The sequence below is a fragment of the Microcaecilia unicolor genome, chromosome 7, assembly GCF_901765095.1.
Source record: "Microcaecilia unicolor chromosome 7, aMicUni1.1, whole genome shotgun sequence".
NCBI classification, from domain to species: domain Eukaryota; kingdom Metazoa; phylum Chordata; class Amphibia; order Gymnophiona; family Siphonopidae; genus Microcaecilia; species Microcaecilia unicolor.
This window is the reverse complement of record NC_044037.1, coordinates 93358481-93377410: the sequence shown is the minus strand read 5'-3', so window position 1 is coordinate 93377410 and position 18930 is coordinate 93358481. Positions and strand designations below refer to the sequence as shown.

General features: G+C 41.3%; 2 protein-coding genes across 2 annotated transcripts in view; both read right to left on the bottom strand.

The window, feature by feature from the left end:
• Positions 1–17752, bottom strand: part of LOC115475009 (zinc finger protein 501-like) — a 41535-nt gene extending 23783 nt beyond the window's left edge. Inside the window, exon 1 of the mRNA XM_030210747.1 lies at positions 17629–17752. Within this exon, the coding sequence (XP_030066607.1) occupies positions 17629–17752 (124 nt within the window). The remainder of the gene's footprint in view (positions 1–17628) is intronic.
• The window catches only part of LOC115473999 (zinc finger protein 569-like), a 128785-nt gene that overhangs the window by 7034 nt on the left and 102821 nt on the right, over positions 1–18930 (bottom strand). The gene's annotated exons all lie outside the window — the stretch shown is intronic.

Genomic DNA, 18930 nt, shown 5'->3' with positions numbered 1-18930 from the left:
ACTCCCATCTCTAGGTCATTTATAAATATATTAAAAAGCAACAGTTCCAGTACAGACCCCTGGGGAACACCACTAACTACCCTTCTCCATTGAGAATACTGACCAATTAACTTTAACCAGTTTTTAATTCAAATTAGAACACTACCCCATCCCATGACTCTCCAATTTCCTCTGAAGTCTTTCATGAGGTACATCGTCAAGTGCCTTTTGAAAATCCAGATGCACAATATCGATTGGATCACCTTTATCCACATGTTTGCTCACCCCTTCAAAGAAATTTAATAGATTGGTGAGGCAAGATTTCCCTTCACTTGATCCAGGTTGGCTTTGTCTCATTAATCCATGCTTTTGAATATGCTGTATAATTTTGTTCTTTATAATAGTCTCTACCATTTTGCCCAGCAGCTCTTTTTAATGTTTTTGTGAGTGATATTGCGGAAGGGCTGTCTGGTAAGTTTTGTCTCTTTTCTGATGATACCAAACTCTGCAACAGGGTGGACACCCTGGAGGGTGTGAATGACATGAGGAAGGACCTAGCGAAGCTGGAGATATGGTCTGATATTTGGCAACTAAGATTTAATGCTAAAAAAATGCAGGGTCATGCAATTGGGTCACAAGAATCTGAGGGAACGGTGCAATATAGGGGATTAAGTGCTTCTGTATATGAAGGAAGAGAGGGACTTTGGTGTGATTGTGTATGATGACCTTAAAGTTTCCAAACAGGTAGAAAAAGTGACAGTCAAAGCCAGAAGGATGCTTGGGTGCATACAGAGAGGGATGACCAGAAGAAAAAAAAGAGGTGATAGTGCCCTTGTATAAGTCTCTGGTGAGGTCCAATTTAGAGTATTGTGTGCAGTTCTGGAGACCGCACCTACAGAAAGATATAAACAGGATGGAGTCAGTCCAGGGAGCGGCTACAAAATTGGTAAGCGGTCTTGAACACAAAAAATATAGGGGCAGGCTTATGAACCTCAACATGTATACACTGGAAGAGAGAAGGGAGAGAGGTGATATGATAGAGACATTTAAATTTCTCAAAGGCATTAATATACTGGAAGAGAGCCTTTTAAAACTGAAGGAAAACTCTGGAATGAGGGGGCATACGATGAAGTTAAGAGAGAATAGGCTAAGGAGTAATCTAAGAAAGTATTATTTCACAGAAAGGGTGGAGAAAGCATGGAATGGCCTCCTGGTGGCGGTCGTGGAGTCGAGGGATGTGTCAGAGTTTAAGAAACCGTGGGCTAAGCACATGGGATCCCTTAGGAAAAGGAAGAGTTAGGGGTACAGAGAATGGGCAGACTGGATGGGCCATTATCTGCCATCATGATTCTATGTTTCTTTTAGTTATGTTTAAATAAATGAGATATCTGCATGAAAGAATTTATTTTTACTATTTTGACTTATGAAAACCACTTGTCTGTGAAACATGATCAAAATAGAATAATCTATTTGTACAAAAGAGATGAGGTGAAGATTTGATTCTATGTGTCCCAATGAAAGGAAAGTTTAATTTTACTTCCAATCTTTATAACATCAGACTTCACAAAGCAAATTACAACAGTTAATATGAACCCATCAATAAATAGGATATCCTTACTGAAATTTAGCCATGTATTACTGTATTGTATAGAATCGTGTAGAAAAAAAGAGCACTAAATACAGCCTTTATTAGTGCCGTTTCTTCCAGCTACAATCATTTTTGAAGCTGTTTTAGTGATATTCAGTTTTTATTTCATGATATTTATATCTAAATATGGGAAGCTTTCAAATAAATTAAAACGTTATCATATAACATAGTAGATGATGACGACGGCAGAAAAAGACCTGCACGGTCCACCCAGTCTGCCCAACAAGATAAATTCACGGGTCATTTTTTGTGTATACCTTACCTTGATTTGTACCTGTCTTTTTCAGGGCACAGACCGTATAAGTCTTCCCAGCACTATCCCCACCTCCCAACCACCCGCCCTGCCTCCCACCACCGGCTCTGGCACAGACCGTATAAGTCTGCCCAGCACTATCCCCACCTCCCAACCACCAGCCCTGCCTCTCACCGCCAGCTAAGCTTCTGGGGATCCCTTCCTTCTGAGGAGGATTCCTTTATGTTTATCTCACGCATGTTTGAATTCCGTTACCGTTTTCTCTCCACCACCTCCCGTGGGAGGGCATTCCAAGCATCCACCACTCTCTCCGTGAAAATATACTTCCTGACATTTTTCTTGAGTCTGCCCCCCTTCAATCTCATTCATATAAGTTTTTAAAAAACCTTTTGGCCTCCACCTTTTAAGCGCTGCCTATCCAATTGGAACAGCTTTTGACTTTTTATAGATGGACAACGCATAGGTAGTCTGTTATTTCTAATAATCTTTTGCTATTGTTTTCAATAGCGTTTGATATTGTTTTGGATGAACTAGTGTGGTGGCAATCTCCACCTGCCAGCAACCCATATAATGGGCTAGATAGGCTCACTCCCGTCTCCTGTTCTCAATCTAACCTCCTTGGTTCAGCCTCTGACACGGAAGGTTTAGCGCCACCTGCTGTAAGGTGGCTGAACTGTAACCTCTAGGGACACCTGCACTGTGTCACCCACTTCCTTACAGCTTATTTAACCCTACTTGCTCAACTGTTCCCCACATATAAATTATTTTTTGCTCTTTCTGTATCAAATTCAGGGCACTATCAGCTCCTCTCCGATGCTGTACTTGTAATAAGACTACACACTGAAAATCTGCAGGCTGATGGTGTAATTGAGTATATCTACTTTTACTAAACAATTCACTAAGATTGTGGCTCCTTGTGTAAGCAAACCCTGGTCTTTCAGTAAGCTGTGGATGTAATGACAAGACAGACAACTGTTTATGTATGATCTCCTTAATGCAATTGACTTGATCAAATAAGGAAGCACACGTCACACTTAGGGAGGTCTTTTACTAAGCCACGGTATTTCTAGCTGGCTGTAGAAATCAGCTGGCGGTAAACACAGATTATATTCCTATGGGCATCTCAGCATTTACAGCCTGCTGATTTCTACCGTGAGCTAAAAACGCTACCATAGCTTAGTAAAATAACCACTCTCTATGAACATTAACTGCTCTTGTAATAGCCTTTTCCTTAGCATCAGCAGCAGATGAATCCAGAGACTTGTTGGTTGTGACCATCTACCAGCAGGTGGAGATAGACAGCACTGGAGTGCACTGTCTTATAGGATAGAATGCTCCTTGGTCAGTAAGTATTCTCTATCTCCAGCAGGCTGATGGATGGTTTCTCACAAGCCCCTGGTCTCATCTGTTGGCAGCTGTTTTTCTGGGTCTCTCCGTTCAGTAGAGCTTTAGAGTGTGTGGCTGAGCGATGCCACCTTTAGGGGATACACCTGCTCACCTCAGGTCCCTCCCCCACCCTTCCTTCATTCTCTTTCCTCACTGGAAAAAAGAATTGGGCATAATTCTTTAAAGCCCACAGCCTTGGCTGCAGGAGAGATACTGGTTTGGGCAAGTAAAAAGGGGTTAGTGATGGAGAGGATAAGTATGCTTATTCCCCTGGCCACAGCCCTTTCAAAGCTTGGTCTTTTAGGACAAATTTCACCAAGATAACTAATGAAATCAGCCTTGGAATAAACACCATGCTCACTTGGGCTAACTCATTTAAATTAAAACTTAATACAGAGAAAACTCATTGCCTTATCCTTTCCTCTCCCTTTAACAGATTCAAACCTGCTACCTTAAACGCACCTGGCCTTACCCTGCCAATCTCTGAGAGTCTACGAATACTAGGAGTAATTGTTGACCGAAATTTAACACTGATGGATCATACCAACTCAACCACGAAGAATATATTCTTCTCTCTCTGGAAAGTAAAATTAAAGCCTTATTTCCCAAGAGAAGTATTTTGTAATTTAGTCCAATCATTAGTTTTAAGCCGAATCGATTACTGTAATGGCAAATACGCAGGGTGCAGAGACCTACTTCTAAAAAAACTACAACCTGCCCAGAACACAGCGGCTCGACTAATCTTCGGTGCATCAAAGTTCAAAATTTGCACCGTAGTCCATAATCCTCTACAGAGAAGCTCCAGCTTATATGGATGCCCTTATCAACTTGCCACCAAGGATTTCACTTAGATCTTCTCGTTCACACTTAAACCTTCATTACCCTGCGTGTTCTGGGCTCAAGTATAAAACCACTTATGCCTCCACCTTTTCCTACATCAGCACTCGGTTGTGGAATGCATTGCCTAAATCTGTAAAAATGGTTCAAGATCATCTGACTTTCAGGAAGACTCTCAAGACCTACTTATTTGGGCAAGCTTACCCTAAAGATCCAGTCCTGCATCCATGATTCCTGGACTACAAATCCTATAAAGATCTTGTGAACTCAATTACTTTATCTTACCCCTGTAACTTTACGCCATCCATATCACTTTCACTTTATTGTACTTTACTGTTTGTTTCCTAAATGTTGTAAGCCACATTGAGCCTGCCAGTGGTGGGAAAATGAGGGGTATAAATGATATAAAATAAATAATATTTCTTCTTCTGATCCTCCTACACCTGCATCTGCTCATCTTAAAATGGTGAGCACTAGAACACTGCTTCAGTCTTTTTTCCAGTGTATGAGGCTATACTGGAAGTTATTTCTGCTCAGTGGGTCAACCCCAGACATTGCCTTTTGAGTGGTTGTGTCACGACTTTACCCCATTTCCACACTTGGGCTGGAAAAGCAACATTTGCCAAAAGTGGATTCAAAGGTGGCAGCAGTCACCAAGAGGCCACGCTCTCTGTGGTGAGTTCAGAATTTACTAATAGTTCCAGAGTTGGTTAAATGCTGTTCCTAGCCTGGGAGCTAGTGAACAGCACCGGGGCAGTGCACCATGTGTGTTAGCTCCTTTGAAGGGGCCTAGTTAGTGTTCTCATATTCTTAGATACCTTTTCATTTAGAGAGCTTTGGGTCCTCTCAGGATTTTTTTTTTTTCACAGAGGGCAGTTACTTAAAAAAAAAACCAAACACCCTGAATGTTTTCCTTACTTCTTTTATGGAACTTTCTTTTGGTTTCCAGAACTCTATTTATATTGGCAGTACTGGAATTCCTTTTTTTCAGCATCTATACAAAGGAGTTTAGTTTAGTCAGGCTTAGTGCTGTTGGCTCCATGTTTCTGTGAGAAATGTTATCTATGTTTACTACAACTTGTAACATTCTCCTTCAAGACTTTGTAATTCTATTTACTATGTAAGCCGCATTGAACCTGCTATGTGTGGGAAAGTGCGGGGTACAAATGTAATAATAATAATAATAATATTATTTTCTGAGGCCATATTGTCTCTCTTGGTCTCCATAGTAACCATGGAACCTCAGTGCTACCATGGTGGCATTTTCTCCAGGTACAGTGTTTACAGCAAATAGTTTTATTCTGGAAGGTAGCTGGCTTTCAACCTTAAGTTTACAGGTTGAAGGCTGGTTTGTGCATCATAGTAGAAGATGTGGAACTCAGCTCTGTTTCAAATGGACCATATTTTATTTCATTCTCCCATATTACTTGCTTTTTCAAGCAGTTTATTACATAACTGGAACAGCTAACACTATGCTACAGTGCTAAAGGTGTAAGCTGTGTTGGTTTTCTACAGCAGCTCTGTTCTCTGGGCCAAACTATTGCATACTACCTCCAGTCACCACTTTATCAGCAGTGTCTCTAGCTGTATGTCAGTGTCTCTAAATGCTTCAATTGCACTTTTGCACCTTTTCATTGCATTGGACAGCTAGTGAATATTACAGAGCTACTCAATGTAGAGGAATAGCTTAATGGTTAAAGCAACTAGATGAGAGTAAGCACAGAGATCTAGAGGTTGCTGGTTCAAGTCCCACTGCAGCTTGCCATCAGTAGTGCACAATGGTACAAACAGCCATATTCTGCTACACCATCTAGCTCTGGTTCTCAACCACACTAGTTAGTTCCAATGTGCGGACATGCCAGCTAGTTCTAGCCCACAGCCACACCAGCCAATTCTTGACCCTTTCAGCAAGAAGATAGCTCTGGCTTAGGCATTGGACAGCTGATGTGGCTACCTTTTAGAGGTAAACATTTGTTTGGAGAAGATCTAGAGAAGTTGGGTAAAGACCTTGGGGACTCCAAGTCTCAGAGATTGCAAGAGGACAAGTCTAAAGATTCTTTTAAATCCTCTCAGTCTCATCTTAGGTTTCGTGAGGCCAAGTGCTACAGACCAGGCAAATGTATCAGTCAAGATCCCCACTTCAACAAAGGCAAGTCACTTTTCATGCTGACAGACCTCTGCTTCAAACTCTAGGTTTACCAATGCCTTCTGCATCACCCAACGATTGGGTCTCGGTTCACTCCTCGGGTTACATAATAGCAGGACTCCTCTTCTGATTCCACAATGAGTGGACCAAAATTACCTGAGACCAATGTGTTCTGGAAATACTAAAGCAAAGTTACAAACTGGAGTTCTCCCATTGCACTGCAGATTTTTTCTTGGAATCCCCATACAAGCTCCAGCCCAAATATCAAGCAAGTCAAGCCACCTTGCAAATGCTTCTTCATTTATGCACAGTCGAGTCTGACCCCAGTTGCAGTAAAGGAATAGTAAGTTATTCTATTTACTTTGTAGTTCCAAAGAAGAGTACAAGTTTTAAAGGTCCAACGTTTCACAATGGGAACATTGCGGTCTGTATAATAGTTTCAGTCCAGCAGGGAGAGTTTCTAACCTCCCTGGATATCAAGGAAGCATGCTTTTATATTCCCATTTCACCGTCCCACAGATGATTTGTGGTTTGCAATCCTTGGAGAACATTTTCAATTTATGACCATATCATTCAGCCTTTCCACATCAGCAAGGACATTTTTTCAAGGTCATGGTAGTAGTGGCAGCCTTCCTTTACAAGGATGGATTGCAGATTCATCTATACCTCGCAACTGGCTGATTTGCGACTCTTCCTGTCAAGAGAGTCTGTAAGTTTCATCCAAGATAGCTACTCTTCTTTAGTCCTTAGGCTTGGTATTCAAGAATCAGTTGTTTAAAACACAAATCTTGGCATATCTGGGAGTGTTATTCGACATAAGCAACAGGAAAAAATGTCTTCCCTAAGCCTATCAGCAAAAGATTCACACTCAACTCAGGTTCTACATTCCCTACCAGGTCCTGGGGTCTGGGAATATGTTCAAGTCCTGGGCACAATGGCCTCTATCTTGGACATTCTTCCATGGGCCATATTCCACATCAGACCACTTCAGGGGTTCCATCTCAGCTGTTGGTCCTCCATCTCTCTTGGACCCTCCAAACCAGACTCAACTGGTGGATTCAGCTCAGCCACCTTCTGACAATTCAGAAGTTCTCTCTCTCTGCAGATGGCTAGGGCGTGTCTTAGCTATGTGCAACAGATTTCAGATTTGTTCCAGAAGTCCGACAGTCAACCTCCTCCTGAATTGCCAGATGTGGAGACGAGGCTGGCATATTTGGCAGATTCCTAGTATGACTTGATCTGGATGTCGACCAAGCAGATATCTTTGGAGGTCACAACCTGTTTACTGTGGTTGCACCACTGGGCCATAGATACAGCTTCATACAGCAGCTGGATAAGTTCCCTTTTAAGGGCAAGCTGTTGTTTGGTGAGGACTTAGCGAAGTTGGTGAAAAGATCTGGGTGACTCCCAGACTCAGCATCTTCCAGAAGACAGGTCTAAATGTTCTTTCCGGTCAGATCAGGCTCGCCCTAATTTTAAAACATACCAGGTGCTATCGTCCAGGATAGCCTAGTTTTAATCAAAGATCCAGGTATTAGTCCAAGCAGGGTTTCTGAACTTCAGGCTTTGTCCTGTCGAGATCCTCCGGATTTTTCCTCAAGGGGTGACAGGGAGCATAGTCCTGTCTTTTCTTCCTAAGGTGGTTTCTACCTTTCAATCAACCTTTGTTTATTTTCGCTTTCATGACGTTCACCATGTACTCCTACATTATTTGGAAGTGACCAAGTTCCGTTGGTCAGATCATTTGTGCGTGCTTTGCTTGGGACCTCAGAAATGTGGTTTACAATGCCACGCTAGCTCGCTGGTTCAAGAAGGCTATCATGTCTGCATAATTAGTAGTAGATAAACCACTTCTGGACAGATTCCAGGCGCCTTCTACCCCAGCTGTCATGAATTACTGGGCAGAAGCCCATCTGGTCTCCCTCAAGAAAATATATAGGGTGGCAACATGGTCTTCCTTGCATACCTTCTCCAGATACTATCCTTTGAATGTCTCCACTCAGTTGAATGCATTTTTTTGGAGTATTGGTGCCATCAGTGGGAGCTTCAGATTCCCACCCTACTTTAGGACTGCTTTGCCACATCCCACAAGTCTCTGGATTCATATGCTGATGACACTAAGGAAAAAAAAATTCTTACCTGATAATTGTCTTTCCTTTAGTCACAGCAGATGAATCCAGTGGCCCACCCTGTTCTGCCGGGCAGTTCCTATCGGTTAGTTCTCTGTTGGAATTTGTTGCTGCATTTTTATATTTTAGATGGACTGTTGTAATCAGTTTACATGTTTGCAGTTCTTCGTTTATCACTTTATCCCGTGGGGAAGGAGAAATGCTGTAATTCTGTTTTCTTCTGCTTTGTTATAAGAAATGCTGACTGACAAAGGAGCATTCCATCCTATAAGGCAGTGCAGTTCAGCGCTCTCTATCTCCACCTGTGGCTTCATTTGCTATGACTAAAGGAAAGAAAATTATGTAAGAAATAATTTTTCGTTTAACCACCTACTTAACAGTACCTGCTTCAGTTGGACTAACTGGTTGATAGGAGTAATTTCATTGATTATAGGATGTATGAAGACATTATCAACGACTGAATATCACTATTTGTGGTGCTCCTCTGATATTGAACACATTAATTCTTGACATCCTGGAAAAGCAAATAACTGAATTATAGTTGTAAGCTGAGAAATTAAGAGTTTATTTAAGAAAGGAATTGGTAAACTCTATACAGCTAATTGAAATTTTAAATTGACATTTTCTATCAAAGGGGTAGCTATAACAATTTTTAATAAGTTCTTAAATACTATTTTCCAAGTGTTACAGTCATAAGTTTGATGCAAGTCAGCTTCCCATTTAGCAGTATAAAGTAATATCAGAATAATTTGCAATAATAAATCCTGATATAAATTTGATATTGCCCCTCTATTTGCCCCCCCCCCCAATCCTTGTTCAAGCAAAGTTTCAGCGAGAGCAAGCTCCCTTTTTTCTCTTTTATAAATAAGGTCTATAATTTGTATGAAAAAGAATCACTTTATATTATCCCAAATTCGTCTGTAAGCTCCTCTCAGGACACCATTTCCCCATCCTCCCAAATATGTCCTAGGCTACAGAGTGAGTAGGTTCCCCATTTTTTATAAATTCCCATGGACACTTCAACATTACCGCCAAATGCATATTGTATAGGAGTGGAGAGGAAATAGCGTCTATCAGGGAACATCCTAGTATGATATTGTATCCAAGTTAAGAATGGATAACTACATTAAGACATTAAGTTTTCGAGCTACAGCCAACAACTGAGGTTTTGGAAGCCAAAGGGCAGCCCAGAGAGGGGTATCAGCCAAATAGTGTTGTTCTACCTGAAGCTGGCTTAGAAGTACCTTGCAACCATTCTGTGAACAGGCAAAACTGGGCTGCTGTATAATGCAGCTTAAAATTTATTTTTTGCTCTGATATAAAATTTAACAACTCTGGGGGGTTTCTTTAGCCAGATATAATGAAAAACCTTTATATTTAGGGTTATGAAAAACGTTTTTGGGATGGGAAGGGCTATAAAGAGAGAGAAAGGTTTAGGAAATACAATCATTTTCACTGCATGAATTCACCCCAATCATAAGAGTCTAAGGCCTTCCCAGCATTCTAATTCTCCCAGAAATTCCTGTAGCTATGCTGGAAAATTAAGAGCAAAAGGGTCCGCCTGAGACTGGGGAAGGTTTATACCTAATAAATCAGTCCACTCAATGAAAAGGATACTTATTCTGGAGCACCTGCATAGCCGCAGGAGGTATACTTAGTATCTCAGATTTGGTCATTTGACCAGCGGAGTGCAGCTCTACCATATACTCGCTTGTGAGGTTTACCTTCTTCACACCATCTCTGCGATGGGTGAAAGCTTACCCAATAATTCTCACACAACTGGTTGTCAATTCAGCAAACTTCTTTATTTTTTCTTACTTCAAACAGCAGTCTAAAATCATAGGGAAAAGCAGAGTGCAACAGCTATTAAAACATAAGAAGAGAAAAGATTAGAATTGGGAAAAGCTAACAGTCACCTGACTCCTTGACTTTTATAAATTGACTCTCCTCCCTGAGGTTACGGCGTTCTCTCATTTATAGCATTTTTAACCATTTATCTATCCCCTCCTTCTCATCTGCCTATATATTCTTTTTACCCGTTATCTCTCACCCAGTTGCCATCCCTCCCATGTTCCAGAACAATCTTTCCCTCTTTCTATCCTGTTTGTGTTCTGTTCGGCTACAGTTTTTTTTTCTTTAAATTCCTAACATTCCAGAGTTAATTAGCTCCTGGTACCTTCCTTGTCTATTTACAAGATGAGGATGCTGTAGCAATATGAAGCTGAAGTTAAAGCACATATCTCCATGCTGGCTTCCTCTAATGCAATTCATATGTGTAAGTCCCTTTCCAGAAGAGCTAATAATTCACCATTTTTGCCATGCTCAAAGTGTACTGAACTCCCATACATTCTCATCAGCACTGCCACAGAGCTCACACACTCTTGTCCAAGATCCTTGTCCTGAATCACATCTTTAATGTTTAAACAACATGACTGGTCTGCACAATCCCTCTATTTGGTTCTTCTTCATTGTTTGTCCAGGCAATTGGCCTGCCTTGGCCTACCTTTCTGACAGTAACATCATGTTAGTTTGAAAATCAGAAACTGCTCAGTTACTGTTGTAAGGCAGTAACAACTTGTGCCAATGAAGTGGCTGGAGCTGTTAAGAGTTCGCAGTTTATCATTTTGTGCATCTCTCCATCACAATGTATTCCTGACACAGTATTGTTAATCCAAATTCATTGATGACGTTTAATGTGAGCAAGTGCAAAGTGATGCATGTAGAAAAGAGGAACCCCGAATTATAGCTACGTCATGCAAGGTTCCACGTTAGGAGTCACGGACCAAGAAAGAGATCTAGGTGTCGTCGTTGATGATACGTTGAAACCTTCTGCTCAGTGTGCTGCTGCGGCTAAGAAAGCAAATAGAATGTTAGGTATTATTAGGAAAGGAATGGAAAACAAAAATGAGGATGTTATAATGCCTTTGTATTGCTCCATGGTGCAACCACACCTCGAATATTGTGTTCAATTCTGGTCGCCGCATCTCAAAAAAAGACATAGTGGAATTAGAAAAGGTGCAGAGAAGGGTGACGAAAATGATAAAGGGAATGGGACGACTTCCCTATGAGGAAAGGCTAAAGTGGCTAGGGCTCTGCAGCTTGGAGAAAAGATGGCTGAGGGGAGATATGATAGAGGTCTATAAAATAAGGAGTGGAGTTGAACGGGTAGATGTGAAGTGTCTGTTTACGCTTTCCAAAAATACTAGGACTAGGGGGCGTGCGATAAAGCTACAATGTAGTAAATTTAAAAGGAATCTGAGAAAAAGTTTCTTCACTCAACATGTAATTCATTGAGTGAAGTTTCTTCACTCAACTCTGGAATTCATTGCCAGAGAATGTGGTAAAGGCAGTTAGCTTAGTGGAGTTTAAAAAAGGTTTGGACGGCTTTCTAAAGGAAACATCCATAGACCATTATTAAATGGACTTGGGGAAAATCCACTATTTCTGGGATAAGCAGTATAAAATGTTTTGTACTTTTTTGGGATCTTGCCAGGTATTTGTGACCTGGATTGGCCACTGTTGGAAACAGGATGCTGGGCTTGATGGACCTTTGGTATTTCCCAGTATGGCAATACTTATGTACTTACTAGTAAAAAAGGCCCGTTTCCAAAACAAATGAAACGGGCGCTAGCATGTGGTTTTGTTTTGTTTTTCCTTTGGAGAGTGTGTTTGAGAGAGTGTGTGTGAGATGGTCTGTGTGAGAGAGAGTGAATGTGCGTTTGTGACACAGAGAGACAGACTGGTTGCGAGTGTGTGTGTGAGAATGAGAGTATGTGGCAGGGTCAACCCTCCCTCCCAGTTCCCTGGTCTTTATCTCAGTTGCAGGGGGTTTCCCCCCCCCCCCCCTCCCCATGCTTGCAAAGTGGGATGGAGCAGAGTGTGACTTTGAGGGTGTTTATTGCTGCAGGGATGATATAGTGTGATTCAGATAGCAATTGAGTGTGCATGTATTTTTGTGTAGGTTGTGTGAGTTTGTGTGGGAGGGGTGTTTCTGTTAGTTCATGTGTGTGATTGTGCTGCATTGTCTATGTGTGACAGAGTTTGTTTGTGTGTGTGTGTGTGCAGGTTGTCGGTGTGTGTGGTTTTTTTTGTTTGTTTGTTTAGTTGTTTTTTGGGGGAGGGGGTTGGGGGATGTGCTATGCTTGCAAGCAAGCTGTGATTGATTGGTGTGTGTCTTTGTGTGTGGTTTTTGTTGCAGGGTGTTAGCAGTGGAATGTGTGTGTTTATTTTGTATTGTCTGTGTGAGTGGTTTTCTTTGTCTGTGGGGTTTGTGTGAGTTTGTGTGGGAGGGGTGTTTCTGTTAGTTCATGTGTGTGATTGTGCTGCATTGTCTATGTGTGACAGAGTTTGTTTGTGTGTGTGTGTGTGTGCAGGTTGTCGGTGTGTGTGGTTTTTTTTGTTTGTTTAGTTGTTTTTTGGGGGATGTGCTATGCTTGCAAGCAAGCTGTGATTGATTGGTGTGTGTCTTTGTGTGTGGTTTTTGTTGCAGGGTGTTAGCAGTGGAATGTGTGTGTTTATTTTGTATTGTCTGTGTGAGTGGTTTTCTTTGTCTGTGGGGTTTGTGTGAGTTTGTGTGGGAGGGGTGTTTCTGTTAGTTCATGTGTGTGATTGTGCTGCATTGTCTATGTGTGACAGAGTTTGTTTGTGTGTGTGTGTGCAGGTTGTCGGTGTGTGTGGTTTTTTTTGTTTGTTTAGTTGTTTTTTGGGGGATGTGCTATGCTTGCAAGCAAGCTGTGATTGATTGGTGTGTGTCTTTGTGTGTGGTTTTTGTTGCAGGGTGTTAGCAGTGGAATGTGTGTGTTTATTTTGTATTGTCTGTGTGAGTGGTTTTCTTTGTCTGTGGGGTTTGTGTAGGTAGATCTTTGGTGAAATGTAAGGGTGTTTGTAGGGGGGTCAGCGTTTGCTGAGTGCTGGATAGATGTTTCTCTTTTTTTTTTAAGTTTCTTTGATGTTGTGCTCAGGCAGCAGTGTTTGTTTAGGTGGGCGGGAGAGGTGCTCGTTCTGTTTGCGTTGGGTTTTTTTTTTTGGCCGTTTTAGGGCTCCTGTAGGTCTTCCTTTGAAGAGAAAAGCACTGTTTGAAGCGGCGCTGTCTTTCACGGGGTGAATGAGATCGGGGAATCCTCGAGGTGGGTTCGGGGTTGCCTTATGCTGGGGATGGTTTTTGTTGGTTGGCGGTTTTCGGTCCTTGTTAGTGCGGGTGGAGGGGAACGGTTGAAGAGGAAAGCGCTGTGGGAAGCAGCGGCGTCTTGTTCTGGGTGCTGTGGTTTGCGGAAGGGAGAGTAGGCACTCTTTCGGTCTGTTACAGGCCGGCTACGTAGGAACGATGGAAGACGAATGCGCAGCAGGAAGCAGCGCGGTGTTGTTCCGTGTGCATCCCCGAGGTGGGTGACGGGTTTGTTGAGGCGGGGGATGGTTTTGCACGTCCTTGGTTGGTTCGTGAGAAGGTGAGGGGGGGGGGTTAGAGTTACGTACATCTGCCAGCGATTCCTAGGCAGGGGAGGAGTACTCCTCCCCCCACCTGGGTCGGTCTTTGATGCTGTCTGGGTCGGGTTGAATTTTCCAGTCTCCAGCAATTCCTAGGCAGGGGAGGAGTACTCCTCCCCCCGCCTGGGTCGGTCTGTGATGCTGGCTGGGTCGGGTTGAATTTTTGCAGGTGGCGCTTAGGTAGTCCTGGCCGCGCATGTCCGAGATGGCGAGGGGCACGCTGTATTTCCGTACATACCCTCTCTTTCCAGCGGTGTTCGTCTGCTCTCTGTGCTGCTCAGACAATGAGGCGTTCTACAGCTGAATGCTCCTCCCTTCTTGTTCTGTTTTTTCGTCTGATAGGTCCGTTCTATGTCACGTTCGGTTGCCTGGTAACATTTGTGTTTTGTTAGTGTGCAGTGTTACTCCCTTCTTGTCGTGTACTTTGTTCTGATAGGTCCCTATGTCGCGTTGCATTGCTTGGTAACGTTTCAGCTTTTTTTTCCTTTTTTTCCGCCCTCGTCATCACGTTTGACGCAAGGGCGGGGCAGGTAGGCATTGTCAGTGAGATGGCTTCACCACCATGAACTTACGAACCCTTTATCGTTGTGCTGTGACTTCAGAACCTTTGTCTTCAGAACGTTCAGGGTGCATTTTATTATAGTAGATGAGCAAGGGAGATAAAAGCACATTCTTGTCTGATTCATGTAACTCAAATTCTGCTGAGTACGTACCATTTATATAGAGAGTAGCTAGTGGCTTGTTGTAAAGCATGAATCCATTCCAAAAATTTACCAGATATGCCTGATTTACCCAAGACCACAAAAAAATAGGGTCAGTAAACTCTATCAAAAGCCTTTTCTGCTTCAATAGTAGTAAAGAGGGTTCCAAAGATTGACCCACTTCATGAATGATATGTAACATTCTACATATGCTATCAAAGGTCTGTCTCCCAATGAAGAAGCCTGCCTGGTCCTCCATAGCTCGTTTAGGCCTATAGCTCTGGAGCCTTGTGCTAGTATTTTGGTAGTCCCAAGTGGCAGATAGGCCAATAAGAGGCACAATGACGAGGGTCCGTGCCTGGCTTAGAGATAATAGTAACAGCAGCCAGGTGTCACAAGATGTCTATGTCTATAAAGAATTTAGGGGAAGGGAAATGGGACTTGATATACCACCTTTCTGAGGTTTTTGCAACTACATTCAAAGCGGTTTACATATATTCAGGTACTTATTTTGTACCAGGGGCAATGGAGGGTTAAGTGACTTGCCCAGTGTCACAAGGAGCTGCAGTGGGAATCGAACTCAGTTCCCCAGGATCAAAGTCCACTGCACTAACCACTAGGCTACTCCTCCCAAGTTATTTTTTATAGCATTTATAAAACTTATTTGTGTATACATCTGTACCAGAAGCTTTTCCTTGCGGCAAGTTTTTCATGGCTCAAAGTTTCCTCCAGTTATAGGTTTTGATATATTGCTAAGTTCTGAATCTGTCAAAGATGGTAATGTAATGTCTTGCAAAAAATTAGTGATAGACTCCTGGGAAGGTATGGATTCAGGTGTATAAAGAGCAGTGTAAAGCTGAACAAATTCACTCTGTGTATCTTCCTCTAACAAACCATTTATCTCCATTCTGGTCCATAACTTTTGGGATATAAATTACATAGGTGCTTTTTTTTTTTTAAGTTGAGCTAACAAGTAGCTGGCTCGATTTCCAAATTCAAAATATATTTGTCTAGTCCTCTGCATTCTCTCATTAATGTCCGCCAGCTCCAAGTCTTAAAGCTGCACCTTAGCAGCATGAAGCTGTTGCTCCAAGCTAGAGTTCCTCTGCCCCTGACTTTTCTTTTTTTGCCAGGGTCAGTATAGTATCCCTCAGCAAATTATCCCAAGTTAATTTCTTTATTATAAGTCTGTAATGATATAATTTTCCCACACATTACCACTTTCAAACCTTTCCACAAAATTAAAGGGGAAATCACTGGGTATCAATAGTCAAATATTCCACTAACTCTTTTTCTAGACTTTCCATATTAGGGGGGGTGGGATCAAAAAGTAGAGCATTATTTAGTTTCCAATGTCTGGCTCTAGTATGGAACAAAGGCAACATCAAAACCATATTGAAGGGCATGTGATCTGACCAAGTATAATTGTGTATGGAGATTTCTTGTACTTGTTACTGAGTAGGTATAATGAGTTTGAGAAAAGAAAGTATTGTCACAGGGGGGTGAGAAAGCCTCCATAGGGCTAATAGGCTCCAGTGCACAGAATACTACTCCAATCTTTGTCTATCATCTTTACTTTTCTGACTACTTTTTCTAGTTTTTTCAGATAATGTGGCCCATCTTCCTCATTCTGTGATGTCTTGTCATTAATGAAGGCTTAACCTCTTTTCCCTTACCATTTCAGCTACTACATTTGAAAACTAAAGTGGTCTTCTTTTCCTCTTTTATTTATTTATTTTCCTAACAAAAAGGTTTCTTGCCGTTAAAATAGCTGCTTTCAGTTTTGCTCATTGCTTTTCTACTTTATTGGGTGGTCTTAAGGACAAGTAAACTAACCCTCAATTTTTCCTATTTGCAGCTTTTTGGATCTAGTGTATCCAGACATCAATACTTACCTATGGACAAGTGGAATAAGTTCAAAGCCACTTACCTATGGACAAGTGGAATAAGCTCGAAGCCAATGCATTTCACAGATTTTTGCATGCAATTGAATGGGCTAAGCCCAATGGCAACACGGACAACAATACCAACCACCTCACCTCCTCAGGTGTAAAAAATGAGTTAGCCCACTTGTGTGTAAGACCATCCAATTATCTTCTTTATGTTTAAGTGAACCCATGCTCTAACAAGTTAGCGGAACTAATTTTGTTTACCCTAAATTTGTCCAGACAAGTCTGTTACCCAGAAAAATCTACTGAAGAGCAACTCCTTGGTCACTGATCCTCACAGACTGAGCGGGCATTTTAAAAAATTAGTTCTACATATAACGTGGTACTTTACACATGGAAATAGATACTTTCAAAATTGCAGTCAGTTACCTAAACTGAGCAGAGGCATTCTAGCAGATGAGGGTTCACATTTGTATGGGTACTTTTAAAAATAATATGGAATGCAAAACACTAAACTACAAAAACTAAATTGACCTTTGCCTTAAAGATAAAGGAAAAAGGACACTTACAATATTTTGACAACTTTAATCAAATAAGCCTCAACTGCCTGGGGCAAGTCACTGATCTTTACTATAAATAACCCCAAAAGGGCTTCTCTCATTGGCTCGGTGTAGAAGACAGCAAAAACAATAATGGGAAACAACTCCTAGAAAAAATGGGAGAAAAACACTACTGAAAAAAGCTGCTCATATAAAAAAAGAATCTTAATCAAAGTGTCCCCTTTCACTTAGGGGGTCTTTTACTAAAGATTAGCTCGAGTTATCTGCAGCAGGGTCCATTTTATTCCTATTGTCCCTGCTGCAGATAACTCAAGCTAATCTTTAGTAAAAGACCCCCTAGATCTAATACTCAAAGAAAAAATAGCTCCACAGAAAAAAGGTATGCTTTTGTTCTGAAAATTCACATGCAGTGTAGAATAGTAGCTGGTACAGATAAATACCATGAGATGGCCTGCCTAGTCAGCCCAATTTTCCCTGCCTAAATCTGTTAGAACCTTCCTACAGTTTGATGTTGCTTCCATTCAGCATGCTGGCTGTTTTCTTGTCTTTTAGTCCCATGTCATTTAGGAAATAGTTTTAATATTACTTCTATATTCAGAACCCCAATTCCTTGTACCTTTTTTCCTCCATTCACTCTTATCACTGTATTCGGTATTGGTCCTGAGCATGTTCAAGTCCTTCTGGCTTTTAGGAAGGAATCCACTAGTTCTTATGCATTCAAACAGAGGAACATCTGCCATCTGCTACATAAACAAAATTTCTAGGTCTCATTTCTTACACACAAATATTTTTTCAGTACCTTCTACATTTCTCAGAATATGGTCTCAAAATCAATGCAGTTAGGGCTTACCTTACTGCAACTACCAATTTCTGTCCATTCTCCAGTTCCCAGATTCATAGGAGATGGTTTCAACTGAAGCCTCCCTCCGATACAGAGCATCAATATGGCTCATTTCAAGTTTCTGAGTTCTACAATAAAGTATGTGACCTGAAAGGTCATTTTTTGGTGGCTGACAGTTCAGTTTATGGAGAAGAGCAAAGTAGCATCTCAGTGGGAAAACAATTTCTGTTTGTACAATCAGCAATTATCATCCTTTTCATTACACAGATTATCCGGTTGCCCAACTAAAACAAGTATAACTCTGGAAAGCTAGTCAGAAATACTGTTTTATTGAACTAACAATACTGTATATCACCTACAATTTATTCACTTATGTCTATGTATCCCCAGTGGGCTAACATAGTAACATGCTATTTTATTCATGATTTTCTACAAAGCTCTGGAAAATACTCAGCTTGGTGCACATGAAGATATCATAACCCCATGTGTACAACATCATCAAAAATTATCTATTATATGTCAGCAATTATACTTGCCAAAAAGACATTTTTTCAAGAGCTCATCCACCATCATAGTTGTGTTCAGATTCTTCAGAGAACCTAAAATTCTACTTAATCACACTATATACAAAGGGATCAAATTCAGAATGTTCAGTAATGTTTCCTCCATACAGTTTTCCTCAGCAGATTAATTACATAAATAAGGTGTTTCATATGGTTAAGCATTTACTTCTGAGTAAAATATGAAAACCTTTTCACTACTGACACTGATCTTTTTATACCTTGTGCTGTAGTTTACCAAACTGAAATTTGATAATGTTTCTTCTCTCATTGCTTTTTGAAACACTCTAGTTGTTGGCAACATGAATACTAGACTCCTGTTTGTATGCAGAAATATAAAAAGATTATGTCTGTAGGAGTAAGTGCATCACAGAGACCGACAACATATGCCTATGGTAGTGTGGATACATATCATCAAACCTGCAGTACTTGGTTCTCCACAATTCAGAGTTGTGCCTGATACAAATAAAGACCTTTTGAATGCTCATGTCCTGCAAGACAATGGCCAAGTCATGCA